Source organism: Dermacentor variabilis, chromosome 1 (genome assembly GCF_050947875.1).
Source record: "Dermacentor variabilis isolate Ectoservices chromosome 1, ASM5094787v1, whole genome shotgun sequence".
NCBI classification, from domain to species: domain Eukaryota; kingdom Metazoa; phylum Arthropoda; class Arachnida; order Ixodida; family Ixodidae; genus Dermacentor; species Dermacentor variabilis.
Window position 1 is genome coordinate 63,930,515 of NC_134568.1, and position 23,439 is coordinate 63,953,953.

General features: G+C 49.1%; 1 protein-coding gene across 1 annotated transcript in view; it reads left to right on the forward strand.

Moving 5' to 3' along the window:
- Positions 1–23,439, forward strand: part of LOC142578674 (protocadherin Fat 3-like) — a 346,841-nt gene that overhangs the window by 186,055 nt on the left and 137,347 nt on the right. Inside the window, exons 4-10 of the mRNA XM_075688141.1 lie at positions 550–710; positions 3,308–3,364; positions 3,906–4,001; positions 11,537–11,632; positions 14,425–14,544; positions 21,593–21,724; positions 22,601–22,700. Of these exons, the coding sequence (XP_075544256.1) occupies positions 550–710; positions 3,308–3,364; positions 3,906–4,001; positions 11,537–11,632; positions 14,425–14,544; positions 21,593–21,724; positions 22,601–22,700 (762 nt within the window). The remainder of the gene's footprint in view (positions 1–549; positions 711–3,307; positions 3,365–3,905; positions 4,002–11,536; positions 11,633–14,424; positions 14,545–21,592; positions 21,725–22,600; positions 22,701–23,439) is intronic.

The window sequence follows — 23,439 nt, forward strand, 5'->3', positions numbered from 1 at the left end:
GGTGGGTTTCGTGTGCGCTGTTAACCTGCTAATATCGAAATAAGGTAGGCAAGCAACGGTGCGCGCCGCATCTTTTTGATAAGCAAGGACCTTAAACGAGTAAGAATATCAGCTGTTGCGTTGTTTTATTTGTTGTCACTAAACAACAACAAAAAATAAAGCGCGAGCACGACACCTTAAGCTTTGTTAACTTTTCAGCTATCATTCATAGCACTGGAAGTCTGTGTACGTGGCGCTGAGCTTATGCAATGCAGCATTAGCCAAACGCATATTTCAGAGGCAATAATAAATATGAAGCAGGCGTGCAACTGGAGGTGGTGAAGGTCGCATATTGTTGCAGCAAAATAAAAACGCCTTGCATGATGAGAACCAAATAAAAAAAAAAAAGCACAGTACGATGCCTGTTGATTTTTTGGCGAGCCAGAAGAAGAGAAAGACGAAGACTCGCAGTTAAGTACATGTGTTGGTGGCGTTGCAAACAAACTGTGCGCCTTGCCTTTAGAATGCGGGGTAAATGGTAATTTTAGCCTTATTTTTCTCCCTGCGCAGGACAAGAAGTGTTCCGGGTGGAAGTGCACCCGCGAAGGGACCTGCGCGTCGAGGCAATGGACAACAGTTTGAGCGATATCAACTATTTCCGACACGAGGACATCGACGACCGCACTGTCTCCATAAAAGTCGCCAAGTCGCTGGAAGACCTGGTTGACCGGGTAAGTCACCTTCTAAATCACACACCGCATTATTGTCGCTTCAGTCAGAGGCTTGATCGCTGTTTGCTTCGGGACACTGACCTCGAACTGGCGATGAATAATTTGCTTAGCGTATGCACGTCTGTTTTGTTTGTTTCCGTGACATTTCATAAATAGCATAAATAATAGCTTACTAGTTTTGCGGCAAAGAAAACCTCTCAATTTCTTTTTCTCACGGAGGTATGAGTCCGTCTGGAGGGCTTTCTAGTCCCTTGCATGGACCTACTGAAAGCTTGTGCTTGTAAGTGGTCTCACACCATTCCACGAAGCTCTGTGCTGGATGTCATGGTTAATTCATTGTCAAGCACACAATACATGAAGAATCTCGCACTTTCCCAATCAGGTAAATGACATACCTAATAAAGGTATCTCGACGACCAAACATTTATTGACTCACTGAGGATGCGCTGATTAAAGTACGGCCTCCGCTTACGCCCCCGCGTACCACGATAGGCTGGAGTGCTCCCCTGCTATTCTTGTTGGGTAGCTCTACATTTCGCAAGCTTCATGAAACATGCATTCACACAGTTCTCTAGAGCCCAAAGCAAATAATGCTGGCGAGTGGTCGTTGCCGTAAGGGCCAACGCGGCTTCAATTTCTATATGCACAAAGCGGGTACGCAAATCACTCGTGGACAGAAATATTAATCGCTTTCAGTACTGTTTGGCGCCAACAGCGTAAAGTAAACCTGGACCTACCCCTCCCCCCCCCTCCCCCCCCCTTTTCCTTTTGTCGTTGCTGCTGCTGGTTGTGGGTTGTTTATCACCACTATACAGAATCGCAAAGAACTGTTGCTTCAGTTAACCAACAGGCTAGAACTCGAGAGCAACGCAGTACAAATTTGCTCACTCTAAGAAGGTATACTGGCTCTTGAGACAGAACTGTCCCACTCAGTTTATGTCGCAATTTTGTGAACAGACCCTTTAGATAATTTAATTCGTCGTCTCTATCCGCGTTTTATGAGATGCATGAAATAAAATGTGAAGTGGGAAGGAACCACGAGGAAAATCTCATACTCGGAAGGTGTGCGAGGAAAAAAAAATCCTGAGGCTGTTCCGCACTCTTCGTGCGATGCCGCTCACTCGTGCTATATACAAACTGATGAAAGATAGCACCTCGCCCCCACCCTCTCTTGTTCTAGTGGAAGCTCACCGAGCCGTGGCCTGCATGACGAGAAACTAAACACGAAGAAACAGCTCTGCATTTGTCGAGTTTGTGCGCTCGCTATAAGCGATAAATGTGCGCCTCAAAAGCTGCAGAAACAGCGCTCTACAGAGGCCTTAGACAAGTACGATGGTTGACGTGAAGCTAGCAGCTATTGATAACGAAACCGGCTTTCAATTCTAGCGTATGAAAAAAAGGCGCGGATGAATAGTATCCGATGCAAATCGCATGCATCCCATCTGGGAAAACAGCAACGAAACAAGAGGCGAAGCCTAAAGCTGCTGCTCCTTCTGAACCGTGGGAGCAGTGACGTCTCATATAGCTGGCACGTTACTTTAACCCATTATGTCGCCATAATACTTTGTTCTCGTAACGCGACCGACAGTACTTCGTATACTTCAAGCTGTGCTATAAGCTGCCCCAGTCTGGGCACGCAGATCAACGCCTAGGCTCGAGCATTCCCTCTAAGGAAGTCTTTCCGAAGCCACTTTCAAAAAACAAGGTGAAAGCGGGTCGGGTCATGTGAGCGCGCGACGGCTATGCGCCGAGGCGTTCCGGACAGGCCCTGCTGATAGAGCGTGATGAACGCTGCGCCTATTCCCATGGCGCCTAAGTGGCGCGATTTCGCGCACCCATTAACCCTCGTAAGCCCTTAATAAATTCCCGCGCTCTTGAGTCAACTGACCCTCCAGTGCGCGGCGGTATACGAGAGAAGTTTCGAGGGGGCTTAAATAACAGCTCTTAGGCGCTCTCGCGGTTTGCGTAATAAGACAATGCACAACTCTGCAGCGACAACAAGCCCATCGCGCTGGAAGCTGAAAGAAGGGCAACGACGCGAACAGAGCTGCTTCTCACGTAAACGCCAACCCTTTATCAGCGAGGCTGTGAGAGCGGAGAGGGAGTGGAATTCTCTCCGAGATGAAATAAATGAGCGATCACTGCTCCCGCAGGAATGACTTGATTACAGTCATTGTTTTGGCCAAGTTTCAGCGCTCCGAGAAGCGCTAATCGAGTTTTGTGGTCGCTTGTGCTTCTCGTCTCTTGTCTAGTGCCGCACCGGCATTGTAGAGACTGTAGAAAACTATAGCTTGAGCGTTAATTCATGTCACGGCTTCTGGAACAAGTTAGCGCGAACTAACTAAAGCGGCATTGTTACGTTCTGTTTTTAACGTATTACTATCGCACCAACAGAAAGAAAACATGTGTGCGGAATGCACGTATTGAACACAGTTACGTACCCACTATGTGCATCACAGAACATTCGCACTCAGTGCGCAGTGAATAATTACGCAAGCCCTCTACACATTCATAATAATCGCTCACTTTTTTCTTTTTGTTTATTTATTATTTATTTTCATTTTTTCTGACGAGGATCCTTTTCCGTCCTTTTGCAGCCCGATCCTCAGAGCGTCTTGAAGTTCAAGCTCACCTGCCGAGGAGCTTCGGGAACGGTAAGTGACCAGGAGGTATTGTCAGTAAAAAACGAAAAAAAAAAAAAGAACGGGTGTCATCTCCGGCTTTGGTAACAGCCGGAGATGCCACTACAGCTTAGCTAGGCATTCAATATGAGAAGTGTGGAAACTGGCCTAAAATACAACGTCAGCGCCTATTTAAGATAAAAGGGGTAATTATTTGCCGCCCGCCACTTTTATACATCGAAGTCGCGAATTACCTTGCGGAAGTTATTTGATAGATTGCAGCGCTGGCAGCCGTCGATAAACCGAATTCTTCTCAGGCAGAGATAGATGAACGATGTGCGTACTAAAATATTGTGTTACATGCGTGCAGTGCATGCAACGCGTTCATTTTGAAGCGTACGGATCTTTACTACGTTTGAGTGGTTACAATCCCCGATCTCTCGCTGTCATGTGCTAGTGAAAGGGCCAAGTTAAGGGAGGAAGAACGCAAGAATCCCTCGCGGTCTTGCAGTCTGCTGATCTCCGAAAGCACACGTCCTAATGCCGTCGTTTTTGTCATGTTGTGCCTCTGCAGGACGAAGCCTTTCTGCCTGTCACCGTCTACATCCAGGACGTGAATGACCACGCTCCGGAGTTCCAGAACGTGCCCTACCACCTCGAAGTGGACGAGGTGAGTGCCCCAAAAGGTCAAATAATTCGGGGATAGGAGGTAGAAAACGGCATACAGGCGCGACACACTTTGGGGCTTCTTCCGCTCTTCACAAACCAACATTCAACAAGAGAAAGCATAACAGAGGAGTCCTATGATTGACCAGTCAGCGTTTTTTTTTTTTGTTCGTCAACGTGGCTGCGAAATCTGCAGACACCGAAGCCACGCGTGAGCGTCCACCTAACAGCGGGCTTCTTGAACGGCGTATGGCGTTACATAGTACGAACGTGAAACCAGGGTGAAACCAAGGCCTTCTCGTACCTGCACATCTCGGCGAAGCGGTCGCACAGCTTCCTCTCCATTGCTCTATACACCGCTCGGACTTTTCGACACTGGGATTTCCATCTACCCCCCTCCCCCACCCCTCCACCCTTGCCTTCCTCACAAAGCGTGGCCAGAGGCATTGTACTCGCCAACGTACTATACGCGAGCTATCGTCAGCCGAAGCCGGGACGAGACAGTTGAAGCGCGCGGCCGACGTCGTCTTGCGGCGTAGATAACAATTTCACGGCCCGTCAGGCCCTGCCACTGGGCTTATTCTAGCGCGAGCGAGCTCGGCGCGCTGGCGAGGGAATGCAGCGCCGCTGCTTCGTCTCTGGGCGCGTTTAATAATCGAGCCGTGCTCCGCCTCGCTCTTCCGACCCCTTATGGCTCTATTCTGCCGCATTCCGCTACGAAGGAGCCATGCGGGCCCTCGCTCCTCCGCCGTCCCGGGGCTGCTGCTGCAGCTGCTGCTGCTTGCGCTTACGGGCACTTTCGGAGACTGTCTTTCCTCGCCGTATATAGAGGCAGCTGCCAGTTCTTTGGCTGTCCGTTATAGAGCGAACTGTATTTTGAGCCGGCTGACACTCGGGGATAACTAAACCCTGGTCATATTTGCAACCGACAGAAAGGAGACCGTATGAAGCTCAAGTCCGAGCTTGTGATCACTGTCACAGCAGAGAGCGGTGTTCGGCTTTCCGCCCGACAGCGGCAATATAGAGGTGGTTGGACTGGCCGCACAGCGCATATGCCTAAATCATTCAATTTGCATTGAAAACACTTAGAGAACAGCCACTAGTGACTGAAAACACGTAATTAGAAAAAAAATGCGCATCATTATGAGACTATGTCTAGTTGTCCTGCATAGCCACGACAGATAACAAGAAATGTTGTGACGAGTGCGCACCTGCACTGTCAATGCTCTGAAAATGACGGCCAGGTGTAAAGCAGTTCGAAAGCCAACTATTCTTAAGATTTCCGGAAGCCAACAGAAAACGACCATATGAGCATGTTATGTTTGAACTTAAACTGGTATTCACTTACGGTGATGGCCGATGAGGAAAGAGGGAGAGAAACAAAGGAAAGGCAGGGAGGTTAACCAGAAAAAAGAAAAAGTCCGCTTTGCTACACTGCATGGAGTAAAAAGGGAATCGGGGAAAGGAATAAGGAAAGCGTCGTTCATGCTGTTGAAGATGCCCAGGAACACTTTTGGCAATTACTCATGATCCTTATTTTGCGCTAAGTACACCTTGCACGTTAGCGCTATATAGATAGGTTCCTATTCAATACCAGCACGTACTGCGGGAAGTATAAATACAAGTTCCTCAATTTATATTGTGGCTCCGGCTCGGTTCCAAAGATCTTGTCGCAGCTCTCTGCGTAGGATATTTTTGTATTAGCCCAGCTGTAATGTTTGGTAGAATTATATTGGCTCTTGCAGTATACCAGTGGCATACGAAAGGAAATAAAGTCGGGCGGAGCACAATATGTTAAGCTAGAACAACGTCGCCACATCTCTATGGCTCATGATATAAAGCGAAGCTTGCACCCTCCAGCGTGTGAATAAAACTGAATTGACATTCGTGAGAAACCAGGAGCTGCTGCTAAATATTTGAACTGTGGGGCTTTGAAAACAAGCAAACGAAGACGGGAGCACAACAAAAGAAAAACATTCCTGGCGAAGACGTATGTTATATTGAGTGGCGTTCTTCAGGTCTTGGATTTTACGGGCGCCGACATCTCGGCTAGCCCGAACATGGCACGCTGCTTATGCGTAAACAACTTACAAGAGGATGGCCGGATTTTTTTTTTTTTTTTTGAAATGACGCAGACAGGTCAGGCACGTCCAAAGGCACGCTTTTATAATGTCATATATACATTCCCTGCTTACCAGCGTTTCATTCCAGCGTTCAAGCTTCATAATACTCCTTGCAGAACACGTATGAGGAGAAACAGGCGACTGCTGTATGAAAGTTCGCAACGCGCACAGCCATAGCGGCGCTGGGCCTCCCGCTCGAAATACGCACGGTGTTACACGTATTTCCCATATTCCACTTCCTCTCAAGACCGGTGTAACCGCTGGCGGACCTATATTGCGCATCGCAGAGGAACGTGCGCCGGACCCGGCGTTTCGAGAAAGTTCGATATTACGTGTGCGTGTGTTTTACATCTATTCAATTCGTTCGTACAGCCAACGACTTCCTAAGATAGCTGTACAAGACGGGAATATATATATATATATATATATATATATATATATATATATATATATATATAACGGAAAGACCGAAAAATGCAGACGAACAAATGGCGCTCCGGAGCAAGCATCGGCGCTCGATGTCGCGCGCTTCCCGCGCCCTCACCGCTACTTGGCGCGCGTCAGCGCGGCACGGCAGGCAGGGCCGTCCGACGGGCGCGGTCCAGACGGCGCGTCCATAAAAATACCCGCACGGGGTAGCGGCGGCATCGATGCGTTCGTCTGGTATTGCACTGACCGCGTAGCAGTGAACAAAAGGTGCGGAGAGGGCAATGCCGGCCGCCCGGCGGCTTTTCCATCGTGAGGCGATGTATCTGGAGCCTCACCAGATGGGATGCGGAGGAGAGAACGGCGAGAGGCATAGCTCGGCAGCCTCCGTCGACGGAGACGACGACTCCCCGGGGAACGCTTCGCGCACCGCTCTCTCTAGTTGGCCAGGTCCGGCTCGTTTCGATGGGACGTGAGAGGGGCGGGCCGTATATGACGCCGCGACGCTCTGGAGTGCTGCGAACACAACCACCTTTTCCTCTTCCCGGCACTTCCGTTATTTTCTGTTCTGTATACGCAGGCTGCGCACACCGCTCTTCCCACGCGCCCCGATTCAGCTCGCCTTTCACTAAGCCTCGGTTCGCACCTCGGTTCGCGCTCTCTCCTTGAGGAATCGTCGAGACGTGACCCCTAACCCCCTTCGCCCTTCCTGCGTCGCCGGCACTCGCGACGCCACCAGCGTCTTCCTCTCCCGCGCTTGAGCCCGCTTTAGTCCCGCGTGCCTACTGCCGTAGCGTCCAGCTGCACATTCTGTGACGGCCAGCCAAAAGAAAAAAAAAATTCAAACGTGGTTCCGTCCGACCGCCATGCCTGGCCTTATACATCAGCAACCTCTTTTCTCTTTCTTTCTTTTCTCTCTGGTGGGTTCTCTTTATTTATTCCGGTGGATGGGGATATAGCGAGACACGATTTCTCTCAATCCGAGCCTCTCCTTGCTCTTATCGTCGCTCGTGTTTTCGATCTTGTGCGTTCTCACTTTTCTCTCGATACTTTTGCTCCTCCTCGCTCTTATCGCCGCCAGAACGGCGCGCCGTCCCGAGCTAAAGCCCAGCTGCTTGCCTCCCTCCCACCTGCTGGCGCTGCTCTGCTTCTTTGCTCTTCCGTAATTGGCAGGCGTTCCACCGAATCCATCCATGTCTATATTGACCCAGGCCGTTTGCCCTGTTTTGTATGCGTGTGTACATGATAGGTAGGTGGCGCCCTGAGCATAAGGCAAGAATAGTCTCGTGTTCTGTCCGCGTCAGACATGCACGCGCACAGGGCCTCGGATTTCGGCCAGCCATTTTTCCCCTACCGGCTGCATGTCGGTCTCCCCTGCGGCCGGATTCACGCTTTCTTCCTTTCTTTCTTTCTTTCTTTCTTTCTTTCTTTCTTTCTTTCTTTCTTTCTTTCTTTCTTTCTTTCTTTAACCGTTTTAATGACTTCGCTACCAACGTGCCACCGATAAAGAGGAAAACGTTTTACACGCAATCGTAATCATACTGCCGGAACTGGCGCAACTTAATGCCACAGCAATCGTTATTCAAAGAGATTCAGGGAAACGTTTAGCCTTCATGTTGCTTTAGTTTAGTCTTTTTTGTTCGCTGGACTGTTATAGCATGGCTCAGAAGACGTTCGCTGAAATTATGTAATATGCTGTGTACAAGAAAATAAAGATAGGATGGACGTATTCCACAAACCTTTCGGCAATTAGGAACCCTATAACGTAAAACTATTCCATTATGTTTTTATTCCAATCTCCTCGCGTAAAATTTGCGTTACCGCCGACGCAAGCATTGGGCGGTGACCCGCAGCGTTGCCTGAACAGCCCAATCAAACGTTCTCCTAGTTTATAGAAGGTCACTTTTCTTTGCTTTCAATATGAATAACATTGCCTACATTGAGCGGTTTTTCATTGTAGGTGGCTACCAGGAGACGAAGAGCTCGCTCAAGTGGAGAGGGATTCGATAGGGCCGAGGCAGCGCGCTGAAAATAGATAACCGGAATAAGAGGGTGGTGCCGGCGCCTGCGATTGGTCCGCTTCCCTTTACTTAGCTTGCGGTGGCTTGTCGAAAATCACGGCAGCGTGCAGCGGAAGTTTAAGAATGCCACTAAAACGGATTCTCAGCAAAAAAGAGTTGGCAGAGCGAGGTCGTAAACGCGCCGAAAATGCTCGAAAACGTTACATGGCCACGCAAAGGTTTTATTGTGCACAAATAAACCCATGCTCTCCGGCAGGTGCGAGTAGCCAGTGCATGAGTGATCGGCGGCAGCCACCTTTATTCCTTTTGGAAGGGAGAAGCCTGCAGCTATTCAGAAAAAAAATTCTGTTTCGTTCGGCGTATTAATGCATCTTTAACGCGTACACGACACTAAATCTGACGCGGTGACTTTTCGCGGTTTTGTAACGTCGCGTGACAGGCAGGTGAAGTGGGTGCAGCCTGAAAACTTTTGGCCAATAGCGAAAAGGCGTCGAATCAAAAATAACTGTTTTACTTTTGTTCGGTCCAATCGTGCATAATCAGTGTGCGCATGTCATATCAGATGGGGAGCTATCGCGGTTTTCGTGACGTCGCGTAACAGACAGGCGAAGTTCAAAAAAGTTTTTGACCAATCGCGGAGGGTTGACTGCAGAATTGGAATAGAAAAGTTTGGAATAGCTTGACGTTATAGCGCCCTAGATCTTTTAACACTGAAGCCGTCCATTTAATGACAGAGGGAATATTTTTTTGGTTATTAGAGCGTTTACATTATCTCCGCACATCCAAAAATCATCAGTGTCTCGCCCAGAAACAAAACTTTTGTACACATACAAAGAAATAGATAAGGGCGTACCGTTGGAAGGCTTGCAGCGATCTCGCGTTTGCATAAAATAAATAAACAAATAACGTGGACACAACTTGAGGCTCATCCTCTCCTCGAGCTTAGTCTTGAACGATAACCATTGTAGCCCTTCGAGCTTCACGCAGCTTACAATGCAGGTCCTCACGCCTTCTCCCCAAATCCCTGCTGTCGCCTCCGAGACCGCGCATGTTCACGAGATCAGCGACGTTCGGTTTCGACTCACGCGATTGGCCTGTATTGACCTAAGTCGCGGCCTGGACAATCGCGTGAGGCGAAACCGAACGCCGGCTTCTCGAACGCGTACGCGACAGCGGCCCCAGCGCTCGCTCCCCTCGCGTACGCTTCCCGTCCTCTTCCTCGTCGCGCGCCCTGCAGCTGATGCTCCGACGAGACAGACATCGCGCCGAACATCGGCGCACACTCACGCCACGCGTATCCCACTCGTGTGCTCATAGGATGATATCAATGTCGCTGCATCGTTTCGCTTGCTTTGTGAAAGCTGTGTCGGCCAATGTATTGTGGTCGCCGTGAATTCACTTTCTGTACAGCGTACTCCTCCACATAGTTTCCTGTTTTGTTGTTGTTGTTGTTTTTTTTCAATGTGACCGTAACAGGGTTCGTTGTGGTTAATGTGGCGCGGGAGGTGATAACGTTAACACACGCTGGAGGCTCTTTTGTTTTTGCAACGCGGGTAGGGTTCGCGGCCGTGGGGATTCGTGCGCAACGCTTGTGTTCGACATAAGGACGACAGGCGGCGCAGGTTAAAACATAGGTCAGGCTGAGTGCAGCGCTAGATGTTCGCACGTTGCCTTTACTAAAGCCACATTTAACGGCGAACTGCCAGCAGGTTAGCGCAGGTACCGCTGGGTGTATCGACTAGCCCAATTCATCGCTCTGTTAAATGCCTGATGTTCAAGCTTGCTACCTTTGTAATTCAGCATTGCATTCTTGCCCATGTAACGGTATCAACACGAAAATCGTCCTCGTTATGCGCACAATGTTTCCCTCGCTAATCCTCTTTGCTCTTTATGTGATACAGCATGCAGTTTAAGGTTGCCTTTAAGTAAACAGGTCAAAGCGAGCATGAAACCATGTGTTCTGATACCGATTATTTTGCAAATTGACTGTTAAGTTGCTTTTCCTACAGCGTCTCATGCGCAAAACTGTGGCGACCATGTCACCGTTAAGAGGAGAAGTAAACTGCGCAGAGCTTCTGCATTGTTCTTATACTTATGTACGCTAAACATTTCGGAAAGTAACAAAGAAACGCAATAACAAAAAAAACAATAATAATTCTGACAATGTGTTGGCTCTTTGCGGAATCGTCAGCTTGCCTTCTTTGAACAGAGCACGTCTACAAACGCCAAAATGTGCATTGCCGTCTTTAGAACTATATCGTGCGGAATGGTTGCCTAATTCAGTCGTTTTCTTGCATCAGGAAGGCACCAACTGTCACCACGAGTAGATACTGCTGCCGCTGCTTATTTAACGCAGCTTCTTCTTTACCGGTGTATTAACGTCCTCTTGCCTTTACACCGCTACCTTGTTAGAACATGATTTGCGGACAAATAGAAGAGCGTCCGGCGTAACCAAGTAAACGCAGGCTGAATGCACGCGCGCACACTCTGACACGTCAGGTCCCGCTTCCGTTTCCATTGGTTCGCATACGCGGGGTGATGCGTCGCTTTCGCACAGAGCCATCAGAGCCATAAACTGCGAAGGGTTAACGGACGTGCCGCGCTCTATGGTACTGCGGAGCGGCGCATTCCGCAAATAGTCCCGCCCGCAAAAGTGCACTGATGCTTGCGAGACTAAGCTCTAATCAGGCAGGAATCTGTATCGGAGTCCCGTCAGGGAGCCTTTAACGAACGCACTGGCCAAAACAGCTTAGGCCAATCGATGGCCGAGCGCGCGCTTTCCGATTGTCTCCATCGCTAAAAGGCAGCGCCGTCCAACGTGCGGGTATTGTGAGGCCCGCCTGGAGCTGGAGCCCGTTTCCGGTATATGTGTCCGCAATCGCTCGCTGCCTTTTATAGATTGATTTACTTTAATGCTGTTTCCCTATCTCTCCCTCTCTGTTTCCTTCACCCCCACGATATATCTGCAGCTGACACCAGTAGGACTGACTGTCTTCCGAGGCGTGCACGCCATTGACCGAGACAAGCCGAACACACCAAACTCCGACGTCACGTACGCCATTGTGGTAAGTAGTGCTCCCTGCAGTCGTTTCTTGTTCTTTTCCGTTCTGGTGCGATCGTTCGTAAGGGCAACGAGTTGATAACTGGCGCTCACTCGCCCTATCTTCACGCGTCAGTGAAGAGTAAATAAATATCGAACGTTTCCGTTGCGCTCAGGCATCAATGAAAAAAAAAAGAGGGGGGGGGGGTCATGTGTGTGTGTGTCCCTAGTACTTTAGAAGTCCTCAGCACTGTAGAAGTGTCCCCAGTACGTTTCCAGAAGAGACCCGGCGGCCGTATTAGATTGACAGTGCAACCTCCCCTCTTCCCCCTCCCCCTGTCCCGTTATTTTCTCCTTTTCGTTCTTTCTTTTTTTTTCTTTTTTATGATGCATAAAGGTAGACGCTGCCTATACTGTGAAACTACTGTGTATGTGCGGCGCACGCGTGACCAGAAGAAAGTTTGAGCTGAAGTCGCTTCATATACTATGTACAACCTAAAATTATTTTCACAATGCATACTCTTTAAAGAAGATGGGCAAAAGGTGCAGCGATGTTTGTCTAAATGTTATCAGTGACTCAGTGTTACATACTTTCACCTTGACGTCATTGCTAAGTGGCTATTATGCATGCCACATAGTTAGTTGATTGAACAGATTTTTGTTGCTAAATGAAGTTTAACAAGTTTTAAACTGACTTTGAAGGTTTGAAAAGTAACTGCAGAGCTGTAACCTGGACACTTCTTTTGGGGGGAGGAGAAGACTGTATCGATACAGGCATGATCCGTTGCTGCGGTATCACGCTTAGACCGTTCATTTGCACATGCGCCAGGAAAGCTGCGAATGCGTCGGTGGTCTCCTGTGCAGGTGAATCGCTGTATAATATCGTACATCGCGCTACACTAGAACACTAATATTGAAGCTGTCTAGCATATATATAGCGTAATGAGCGCTGCGCGAATCCGAGGACTCCCGCGCGCACGCGCGTGCAGGTAGCAGTTGGCGGCACAGATTTTGCTGCAGACTACCGCACTGTTCCACAACACTCTATTAATTGTATGACGTGCACATTGCGCGAAAATCGTCGTGGACATCAAACTTGCGGGGATTAAAACGTTCCTTGTATTATTAGCACGAGAGCTCTTGAACATGCGAGCAACATCAACGTTAAAGGACACATAACGCCTTCTTCACGCAAAACAATGAACGAAAGTAATTTTGTTCACGTAAAAGCTCATTTCGTTTTTCGTCCAGCATAATGCGCGCTTGTGGTTCCTCTCCAGCGTATGCTACATCTCTGCTTGTAAAGCAAGCCTCGAAAGAAAACACGTTCAATAATCTACTACACACCTACGTTCCTGCCAAACCAGGAATCTCAAGTGCGCTCCGGGGTTTTATCAAAGCCACTCCACACCATTTAAGCCACTCGTCTGCTCTTAGTGCCCGATGCAAAGATCGAGGATTCACGTTCCGTCTAATGAGCTTAAGCTGCCTCGCGTGCATTATTACCACAAGTGCGTAGGCGCTGTAGTTTGCCTGCTTCTGAGCGTAAATAATTTCTCGCGTTGCGAGAGTACCAAACGTGACTGTAGCTGTAACGCTTTTGCTAGAGCATACGTGGGCAACGTATGGCTGCACAAGCGCTGCGAGGCGTCAGCCGCGGCCGCCCATATCGCACGCCATGCTCGCGGCGCAAACCGAAACGGCTCATAAATGTACCTCGGACATTTGTCTTGAAACATGGATGAGGCACTATCTCCGTTCTTAACCGACATTTGGCTGCTTTGACGAGTGTAAATTCATGTACATACCTTGCGCATTCAGTATTATTTTGCGATTTTCAAGTCGCGTTTTATTTAGGACATGCTAAAGAAAAAGAAAAAGAAAAGGAATCGGGTGAGAAAAGGAACATCGCCGGACCTTTTCATCGCGAAGTTTGACTTCTTGTAATGCCTTTGAAAGTGTCGCAAGTCCCGACCGAAAAGTATTGGACTTCATTTATTTTAAAGAAAATTGCTGGGCGTATACGATGGCCACACTATATGCGACGTGGGAAGAGTGTTCGTGCTGTGTTTAGCCTGCAGGTGGCGCGGCCGTCACTTGCGTCTACTGTTGTGCAGGTGTACAGTTGCGCTGAGTGCTGTCATCCCGACACGGCGCGATGTTCAGTGAGCGAAAAAAAAAAAATGAGGGAGGGGTGTTGAACGAAGATACAGCATAAAGTTCTGTGCTCAGCTTGGCGAAAGTCAAGCAGTGCAAGCAGAAGATCGGAGCAGCGTCTGGAGATGGACGCTATATGCTCGTGAAGCAGACAAAAAAAAAAAGTCGTCTCAAGGCAGCTTGAATATCCGTGGATGGTGAGCCGAGCTTTTTAGCAAGCCACAATGATGCGTTTGTTCATGAAGTGTGAACGATATTAATGAGAGTTCGTCGGCTAACTGTCAGATAAACTGCCCAGCTGGGGGTAGCGCTACACTAATTACTGCCTTTGTTTTGGACATGAGACTTGTGACAACACTGCCGACCAATTATTATTGCACGTGCAGTATACGATGCCTCACTCCTTTGTACCTACGCTGCAAAAGGAAAACATTCAAAACCGGACGATTGCCTCGGCAAACTGTGTTGTCCATTTACGCGCATTGGTTCAGCTGAAGTCGAGGCGTGCGCGCACTCGCAGGCAGTGACGTTTTTTTTTTTTTTGTTTTTGCGTGCCCATCATGTTGGCCAGCACAAAAATCTATATACAACCACACCGCGTTGTTGTTGTTGTGAAGTGCTTTCTTCCTCGCTTCTCAATTCTTGTGTGCATATTTGCAGGGCGGCAACGAGAACAACTCATTCGCCTTGTCAGATCCCCTGGAGGGCATCATCGTCATCAACAAGCCTCTAGACTACGACCACGGTCCCAGAGAGTACCGGCTTGAAATTCAAGCTCGGGTAAGCCGGCGCACAGGCTCGCTCTATATCATTGCTTGCATGCCTGCATGAAGGGCTAGAAAAATTAATTTCAGATATGAATAACGTGGAAAAAAGGCCACTTTAGGAGCGTTCATTCCATTTGTGTTCGTTTCACCTCCCCCCCCCCCTCTCTCTCTCTCTCTCTCTCTCTCTCTCTCTCTCTCTCTCTTATTTTCTTATTTGCTTGAGTGCATTTGTAGTGGTACACCATATAGCATAAGGACTCGCAGTTGTATTTATGAATGCTTTGTAAACATTATGACCGACAAGCTAATTGGTTATTCAGTGCGACCCTATGTACAGCTTGCGGGTGTGATAAGCGCAAAATAAAACCGGGAGTGAGTAATGAGGTTCTGAAGCAGCCCGTATGTGACTTCGCTTCAGAGTGCGAAAACACAACAAGGTGGAGAGGATATGCATTATCGAACTTACAAGCCGTACGCGGAATTTCGTTTTTCTATAGTTAGCTGAATAAAATAAGCGATTGCTTGAAACATGCGGAGCCCAGCGATTGCGCAACGACGAGCACGCTTGAATGGGCTCGTGCGGGAGAACCGCCCTAGCGTTTATGACAGCGTCACGCGCGCCATGTCTGGACAGTTGTTCATTGTATGTTGCAAACAATGGAGCTATGCCTCCGGCTGTGCGCTCGCTTGCGTATGTATTTACAAGCGTCTCTGTTTCGCCTGTGTCCTCATTCTTACGCGGTCAGCTGCAGCATCGGGAAAAGCTCAGGGTTCGTGAGCGCGTTGCCCCGGTTCGGTGGCGAGCGTTGCCGGAAAGTGCACAAAAGCTTGTAGCGTCCCTGTAGATTTGCGCCGTTTCTCCTACCCTAATTCCCGCGTTTTAAGCATGAAATGCTTTTAGCATCCCTCTGTCGGTGACCTTCAAATGACCTTGAGGCAAAAGCCAGAGCCGTTATCCGTGCAAGCTGCGAGAAGGGAACGAGATCATCCGGGCAACCAGTCAAACCGTTAAAAAATGCAGTCTCTAGCCTCCAACCCTTTGTACAGCACTGCATTCCATACGCTAGTTACTTCCCAAATAACTTACAAAAAATATTGCTTCCGAGTTCTTCCTTATGTTTGTTCACAATATCACTGAAGCTGTAACTTCTAGTACGCTGAAGTTTTATTTCTCATTTCCAGTAATGGGGCGACGTTCAAAAGGCAGATACAGGGCACGACACATTTCATTGTCATCTTTTGGTGCTGAGCGCTGAACGCCAGTGGTCCGTGAGCTCGGCCGTACGGGTTTTGCGTCGCCTCGAGAGGTGGCGCCACTCAGGCGATTCTACCCGCCACGGTGGCTTAGCGGTTATGGTGTTGCGCTTCTCAGCACGAGGTCGCGTCATCAAATCCCGGCCGCGTCGGCCGCATTTTGACTGAGACAAAATGCAAAAAACGCCCGTGTTCCGTGCATTGTGGGCACATTAAAGATCCCCATAGGGGCCAAAATCAATCTGGAGTCCCTCACTACGGCGTGACTCATATTCAGATTGTGGTATTGGCACGTGAACGCCAGAGTTCAATTCATTCTTCCTCTAGCTGGGCAGTGCGCTCTGTCTCCCTGACGTATTTCATTGCCTGTCGCGCGGCCGTCAGCCGGTTTTGGACAGCATCCATATGGATCAGGCCACAGTATGCCGTGGTGTGGTGCGGTTAGCCGTTGCTAACATGCGCTACACCCATTTTAAGATTGTGGCTAGTATCATCTCCAACCAATCTGCTTTGCCGGTTGCCATTTCGTGCTTACATCTACTCTCGATTACGAGAGAGCCAGCATTTCTTTTTCTTTTTTTGTACTTTCTTACTTCTTCATTTTCTTTTTTTTTTGTACAAGCGCGTTTACACTCTCGTCATTACCCTCTGAAGGTGTCAAAGCGCCTTGAACATTGGTTTTTGCCACTTTTACAAGCGTCGCCGAAATTGTGTGGTCTTCCTATTGTGTAATAATATCAAAAGAAGCCAGCAAACAAAGACACCAAGGACAGCATATGGGAAATTACATGTATTTATTGCTTGAATTAAAGAAATGATAAATTAATGGAAATGATAGTGGACGAAAAAACAACTGGCCTCAATTGGGGCACGAAACTAGCATTAGGCGTGCGATGCTCCTACTAATTTTTTGAAGGTTGCCCGTGGCAGATAGGTCAATTCTAGTTCATGAGTCGGTCTACTCGAAGCGGCGGACACTACTAGCACAAAAAGTTGAAATGCAAAATCGACTAATTAACAAGAATTCACTAATTAATTTTTAGCAAATTATTTTATGACCCATATTGCAATTTACAATTTCTATAAGCGTACTTCGCAAGGTGGATCCACTTGGAGGTAATTCTCAGGACTACACCAGTTTCGAGATATAAGTTCCGAACTTTGCGGATAAATGCATTGGCGTTCCAGTTACTTGTGTGCTTCAGTGCGTGAAATGACGTTTTGTTAACAAATTAACTGGAACGCCAATGCATTTCTCCGCAAAGTTCGGGAGTTTATATCTCGAAACTGGTGTCATATTGAAAATTCGTTCCAAGTGGATCCGCCTTGCGAACTCCACGGCTAGAATTTGTAAATTGCAATATAGGTCATAATGTTATTAGCTAAAAACTTAATTAGTGAATTTATTATTGATCAGTCAATTTTGGATCTCAATTTCTTGTGCAAGTATTGTCCGCCGCTTTGAGTAGAACAGCTCACGAACTAGAATTGTGATCCCTGCCACAGGCAACTTTTAAAGATTTTTGAAAGTTTTCGCTGAAACACCCTGCATGGCTTGATGCGCAAAGATGAAATCGACGACTGTCGCTGACAGCGAACAACATAGCTAAAGTGCGATTCATTTCCGAACATGTAAGCGCGGTTTTATAAAGGTATGCGTATAGGCGTTGTGAAAAAAAAAGATGCAACGACTGTATAACGACGGTGTAGTTTCACTCTGCAGCAGTACCTTCCCTTGGCAGTGATCACAGTAAACGCTCAGAAATGCAGTCGAAAAAAATGCGCCTTTCGTCGCCTGTTGGGAGCCAACGTATGTGTGCTTCATTCAAGCTGCTAAAGTCGGTCCCAGCTCTCTCGGCCGACGCGCGGGCTGCAGCTTAATTTTCCGAAATCCTCGTTTTTCTCAACTTCTCCTCCAGCTCGCAGTGCCACCTCGAAGGACAATTTCGGCGGGCTCCCTCCATTCCGGTTCCTTTTTTTCGTTCTCATTTCCCTGGCCGTTCTTCGTCTTTTCCTCGTTTGCGCGACTCCCCTCTATGACCTGGGGATACAGCACTGCAGATGTCTCTCAGGTCGAGAGGCTGAATGACAATGATGAGCCTCGCCTCGGCGGTCTCCACCCGCTATGCGCGCACGCACTAACATCCCCTGTAATGAAGCGCTAATTGCATCGTGCGGGGTGGCTTAGTGCTCTCTCTACAGTCTCCTGGAGCAACTGAAACAGGCTGAGCGAGAGAAAAAGAAATTCAAAAGGATAAGCATGGGATCAGAGCCGCGAATACAGAAGGCGAGAAGATTTGCTCGCCGCCTCAGCGGCATCAGCCCACGTGCCGCAGGCCCGGCCACCTCCTCTGAGACCACGCACGAGCAATGAAGATAGATGGCTCACTCTGAGGGTCCCCTTGTCTAAGAAGTTCCTCGCGAAAGTGTGTTTCATTGTACTTTAGTCGCAAGCGCGCCAATGTCGCATCTGTTTTAGATTTAGGGCAGTCACCCCCCCCCCCCCCAACCACTCCCCCTCCTCCACTTTTTTTTTTACTGGTAATTTGGTTCAGGCATCTCCGGCGCACAGCCGATGGATAGATAGAAAGCAAACAAACGAAGTGGTGTGGAGAACGCCAGAGTGGCACAAAACGCACACGCGGGATCCAAGTATAGTTGAGATTCGACTCTCATGTGCAGCCGCGCAGATTGATGGGTCTTGTGAAAGCGCGCGCATTCGCGAAACGGAAATCACGTTTCTTTCCATTCGTGCTCAGCCGCGTGCTCGGGCGAGCTGCACGCCACCAGAAAGAACTTGCACTCGTATGCGACTCCCTCTCGGCTTAGACGAGACAGCGCAGAGAGCTCGGCTGGGTCAGAGCGCCACCACTCACTGGCCTGGCGTGCAGTCGCTATTGTAGAGCCACATCGCTGCGGTCGCAGAATTTAGACAGTGAAAACAAAGAGCTTTGAAAATTACGCGAGTCGGAAACCACAGCGGCGAGAGAAAGCGTGTGTATATATATCCGCCAAATTTCGTTGGTGTTTTTCTTCCCAGTGATAGTACGGCGCCCGTGCATCTATCTGCACACTAAGGAATACGCGAAAAACAAGCCAGTAGACGCGCATATTTGCTCAGAAATTGAGTCGCACAAGCGGATACTTTTTTTTTAAGATGTGTAAATTAAAGTGCGAGCTTGTTTGTATAGTGCAAATGAGATACATGAACCGGCAGCCGAGCTGTCTTCATCTTTGTTAGCCCTAACTGTAATCGCAATGCTGACTCAGAATGTCCGAGTACGTATAACGCGAGTATTTATGTGCCTCCCCAAATATAGCAGTGACGATGTTCTCTAGCACGTTTAACGTCTATATTTATGGGCACTTTAAGGCACCACCATTAAGTGGTCGCATTAAATATTCCTGTACAATATAGCGGCTTCAGGTGTTTCCGCCTTAATTCCTTCGAGAAGTTCACCGTGCTGTTCCTGGGCTTTCTCGGCAAACAAGATCTGAAAGGGAGCGGGAAGGGAAGGCAACAACTACGCGAAGGAAAAAAATCACTGCTTTTGGTGGTGGTCTCCAGTGAATCGGCTTAATCAGGAGTTTCCCTGTATATCGGGCACAGGCATTCTTTGGACGTAGCCTCAGGATTTCAAAGATGTTTTCTTTTGTACTGCCTCGTCGCTTGGGAAAGTGCACCAAGTATATGAGTAAATGTATCCATGTCTCGTTTGAAATTACGCCTTCTCTTTCAGCTTTCAGAGATGGTGTGATCATATATACCCCATCGTTCGCTCAGCGTTACTAACAACGTATTGATTGTGACGCGTTGCTTGGTATTGAGCTTCTCGACAAGTCAGCGATATCTCCACACGAGACCTTATGCTTGTTGCCTCGGCATCGTAACCACACGCTTTCGCTATTTGCAGTTTTAATGATAAAACTGAAAACGTTGAGTAAGAAAGTGTGAGAAGAGGAGGTGAATCACTCCGGTTTCCCCTGGGCGCACTTTTCTTATCGATCTCTTTTCATCCCTTTTGCTTTGGCGCACTATGAAAATTGCTGCACTCACTCGAAAAGCTCGTCATCGTAGCTTGTGCCTCTTAGCAGCGCTATATACGCACCCGTATTGTATACTTCACAATAGGGTAACAGATGCATCCTCACCAACTCCTTATGCGTCACTGCCGTGCTCGCCGAGCTGCTCTTAGTTTTCGACGTGACGTTGGCGGAGTTGGCATTGAACGCGCTAGCGAAAGGCAGCGAACTACCACAGCGGACGTGTGCAGCTCTTTCGGTAACAAACGGCTAGCAGCCCGAGCGTAACCGCAGGAAAGCCAGTTGATGGTCGACGTACTTGTGTTGGAAAGGTCGGAAGGCGTGCGAGAATGGAGGTACATACACGAATTAGGTGGCATTTACGTGCCCGGGCGTGACAAAGGCCTTTCATCAGGCGGCCCGTATCGTTTCCGGGGGTTGTCGGAGCCCGTGCATGCGGCTCTCGAACATTCTGGCCACGTAGTTCGCTCGCCCGCTCCACAAGCGCAAACGGCGCCAGCACCTCTCCTCCTGAGCCGCGGCCTTGTTCGCGCCCCATTGGGTCCAGCGCGGCCAACGAGCGTGCGGGTCGTTTGTCAGACAGCGCGGCAACCATTCGTCGCCAGCGCGCGTTGGGGCGTACATGTGGCGGGCGCTAAGTGGGCAGCGACGACTCGAGCGATGTCTACGCTCGCGCGGAACTGCGCAAAACGACGAGACATAAATCACGGCTTCGGTTCCTCCGAACGGGGATAATGACTCTGCCGCTGAACGGATACAGCAAGGAAACGCTAACGAGTTTGGTGGCCCGCGTTTTCGGGGCCCCGAGATTTTCCAACTGCGAGGTGCTATATACTGTGCAACCATCAAATCGCGGGGAGGTGTGTGACGTGCCGCGTTGCGACGTTGTGCCATCTACAGTGTGCGCCCTTATACGCGCGAGCGCTTAATAACGGCACGCTATGCGTATCGGACACGTCGTTCTTGTCGTTGCGTAACTGTCTTCACTACAGTAACAGCCGTCGTTTTCGTACGCAGGAAAGAGCAGTGCGGTTATATTTAAGGAATGATAACGATAACGTAGTTATTCTTCTCAATCGACTCCATTTCCTTCCTATCCACCGCTCACGACCTACCGATCCTGCTGACAACGCGGAGCGCCGTTCTGACCCCTAGCAAAGCGCGACAAGGGAAAAAATTGGAATAGAATCATTACACTAACCCGGCCTAGCAGTTACATGCGCTACTATTGACGCTTGCTCTGCGTTTGTTGCGACCATTCCACGCAGATTCTACTATATATCAGGAGAGGGAAAAAGAAAACGATGCGACTACGCAAGTTACTCGTGGAAGGCGTATGATCGTGCAATCTAGCCGACCTTGACGGCAATATAGCGTACAAAAATAGTGACTTAAACTGCATTTTTTTTGCGCATTTTGTCTTTATATTCATCCTTTAACTTTCCGTTTAAGGTGCATAACGGAGTACTGTTCGGAATGGGTGCGGCTACCCCTCGTACGGCTTTGCTTAGCACAGCAACGACATTTCAAAGTTTATTTCATGTTGAAGTGAGGTGTACGATACGAGCTGCATGAAATAGATCCGACTCTAGGTTTTCATGTTGGTTCTGTAGGAGTAAGCGCGTAGCGACACATCGTATTGTTTACCAAAACAAGCTCGCTTCAAAGCTCGCCTGTAGAAACTTGTGCGTCGCGGGACTAACTTCACGGTGCGCGCATCGCTATACAGAGTCGGTACTGAAAGTGCTAATCTCATTTCGCAGGATCACGGTTCTCCTGAAAGCTTCCAGTCCGTGACGAGCGTTACGATCCGCGTGAAGGACGCCGACGACCAGAATCCTGTGTTTACGCGCCAGATCTACAAGGCGAACGTCACGGAAGCAGCGGTCATCACGGTGAGCACCATTTTCTCTCTCGAATTCATATTCCCGACTGCTCCAGAGGAAGCAAGACAATGATTCGAGTATTTAACGTATGCATCCAACTGACATCTAAATGCCCTGCAGCACCAGTTTGGTTCGTAATATAAGATAACATCAAATAATTCCACTACTGGTTTCAAGCAAAGCAACAGTCCATGTTTCATCAAGGTTGCATCGTACATCGCGGTTTCTGGCACCAAAAAGGAGCCTAAACGATTAGCCTATCTGCAGAGAGGAAAGTTGTACACAGCTGGGACGTAACTTCTCACTGGATAGAGAAGCCATTGGACCTTTAAGCAGTGCTGTTGTCGTGAATGAAACTAACAAGCACGGCAATAAATGACGAAAGTGTGTACAGACCTTGACCACTTCGCGCAATGTAATGAGGCGGCAGCTCGACGGAATCGATGTCATTTGCGCGACCGCTGTTGCGCAACCAGTGTCGGAATCCATGGCTTTATCTTGATACTCTCTTCTGCAATGTCCTAAACTCTGCCCTTAATACTAATCAAAGCAATGAAAGCGTGAGCTCTTGACAAAGACTACCGTCTACTCCCCATTCCACGTATACAGTGCCGTAGCGGTACGCCATGATAGATGCACAGGGTAGAGGCACCACATTACTTTTTCTTTCGGTGGCGTAGAAGTGGCTCATCCAGCAGCACATACACCTGGTGCAGCAACAAAAGAAACTTGCCGAAATGCGTCCAAAGTGTTGCAGAGCTTTACTCCAAAAGTACGGTAGAATCGAGAAATGCCGAGCGCTCAGTTGTGTCTTCGTGCGCTACGGTTGTATATACGCTGCGCTGGCGTGCAGATAAGCGGCATGCGCGCATCTCTCTCATGCAGGGCGCTCGGCTCCGAGTGAAGGTTCAGACGGACGCGCCGGTGAGCGCATTCGACCAGGACCTGGGAATCAACGCGCCTCTCCGCTACTCCATCATCCACGGTAAGCCCGGCGCGAGAGCAATGCGCTGGGGTCACGCGGGGTCTCAGCCAGCGTGGCGGCCCAGCACGCGACCGCAAAATTTCGTGGCCTCAAAACTGGGCTTCCATTCCGAAAGTGCATGTGCGAGGGAAGCAAAAGAGAACAAAAAAGAAAGTCGAAGAAAGACTCGTGGCGTACTTCTTCACACTTGCTCTGACCGATTCTTCTGCGATTCTTTTCGGGCCCTTTAAACTTCGTGTTTAACCCGTGGCTGAAAACTCTGTCCCGAGCGCTCTGCCTCCCCTGCCGTTTCGCCCTTCCCCTTGAGGCGGCCCGGCGATTACAAGAAGCCTTCATTTCCTCGCCTGTCACAACCAAGAAGAGTCGAATCTCCGCACCCCGGCGTGTACTGTGCGTGCTGGATCCTGCCTATACTTTTTTCCTTATACATTTCTTCTTCCCGCGCTCCTTTGTTTCGACGTCTCTGTATACGTTTCGTTTGTTCAAGATTGATGCGTGCTGCGTGATAAGTGCACTGCGGCGGTGGACGGAAATAAATGAAGGGGCGAGGAGGCGAAAGGCGACATCTCGGGGCGCCGCCGGCGTCATCTTGGCGAGTGCGTGCGCTGGGCGAGGTGGCCGAGATGAAAACAAGCAAGCAAGAACGCGCAGAAGAATCGGTCTCCGAGAGGCGGGGTTTCGTTGTGACGGTTCGCCCTGAAGCCGCCCGCTCGCGGTTCGCCCCCTATTGCCGCCGCTT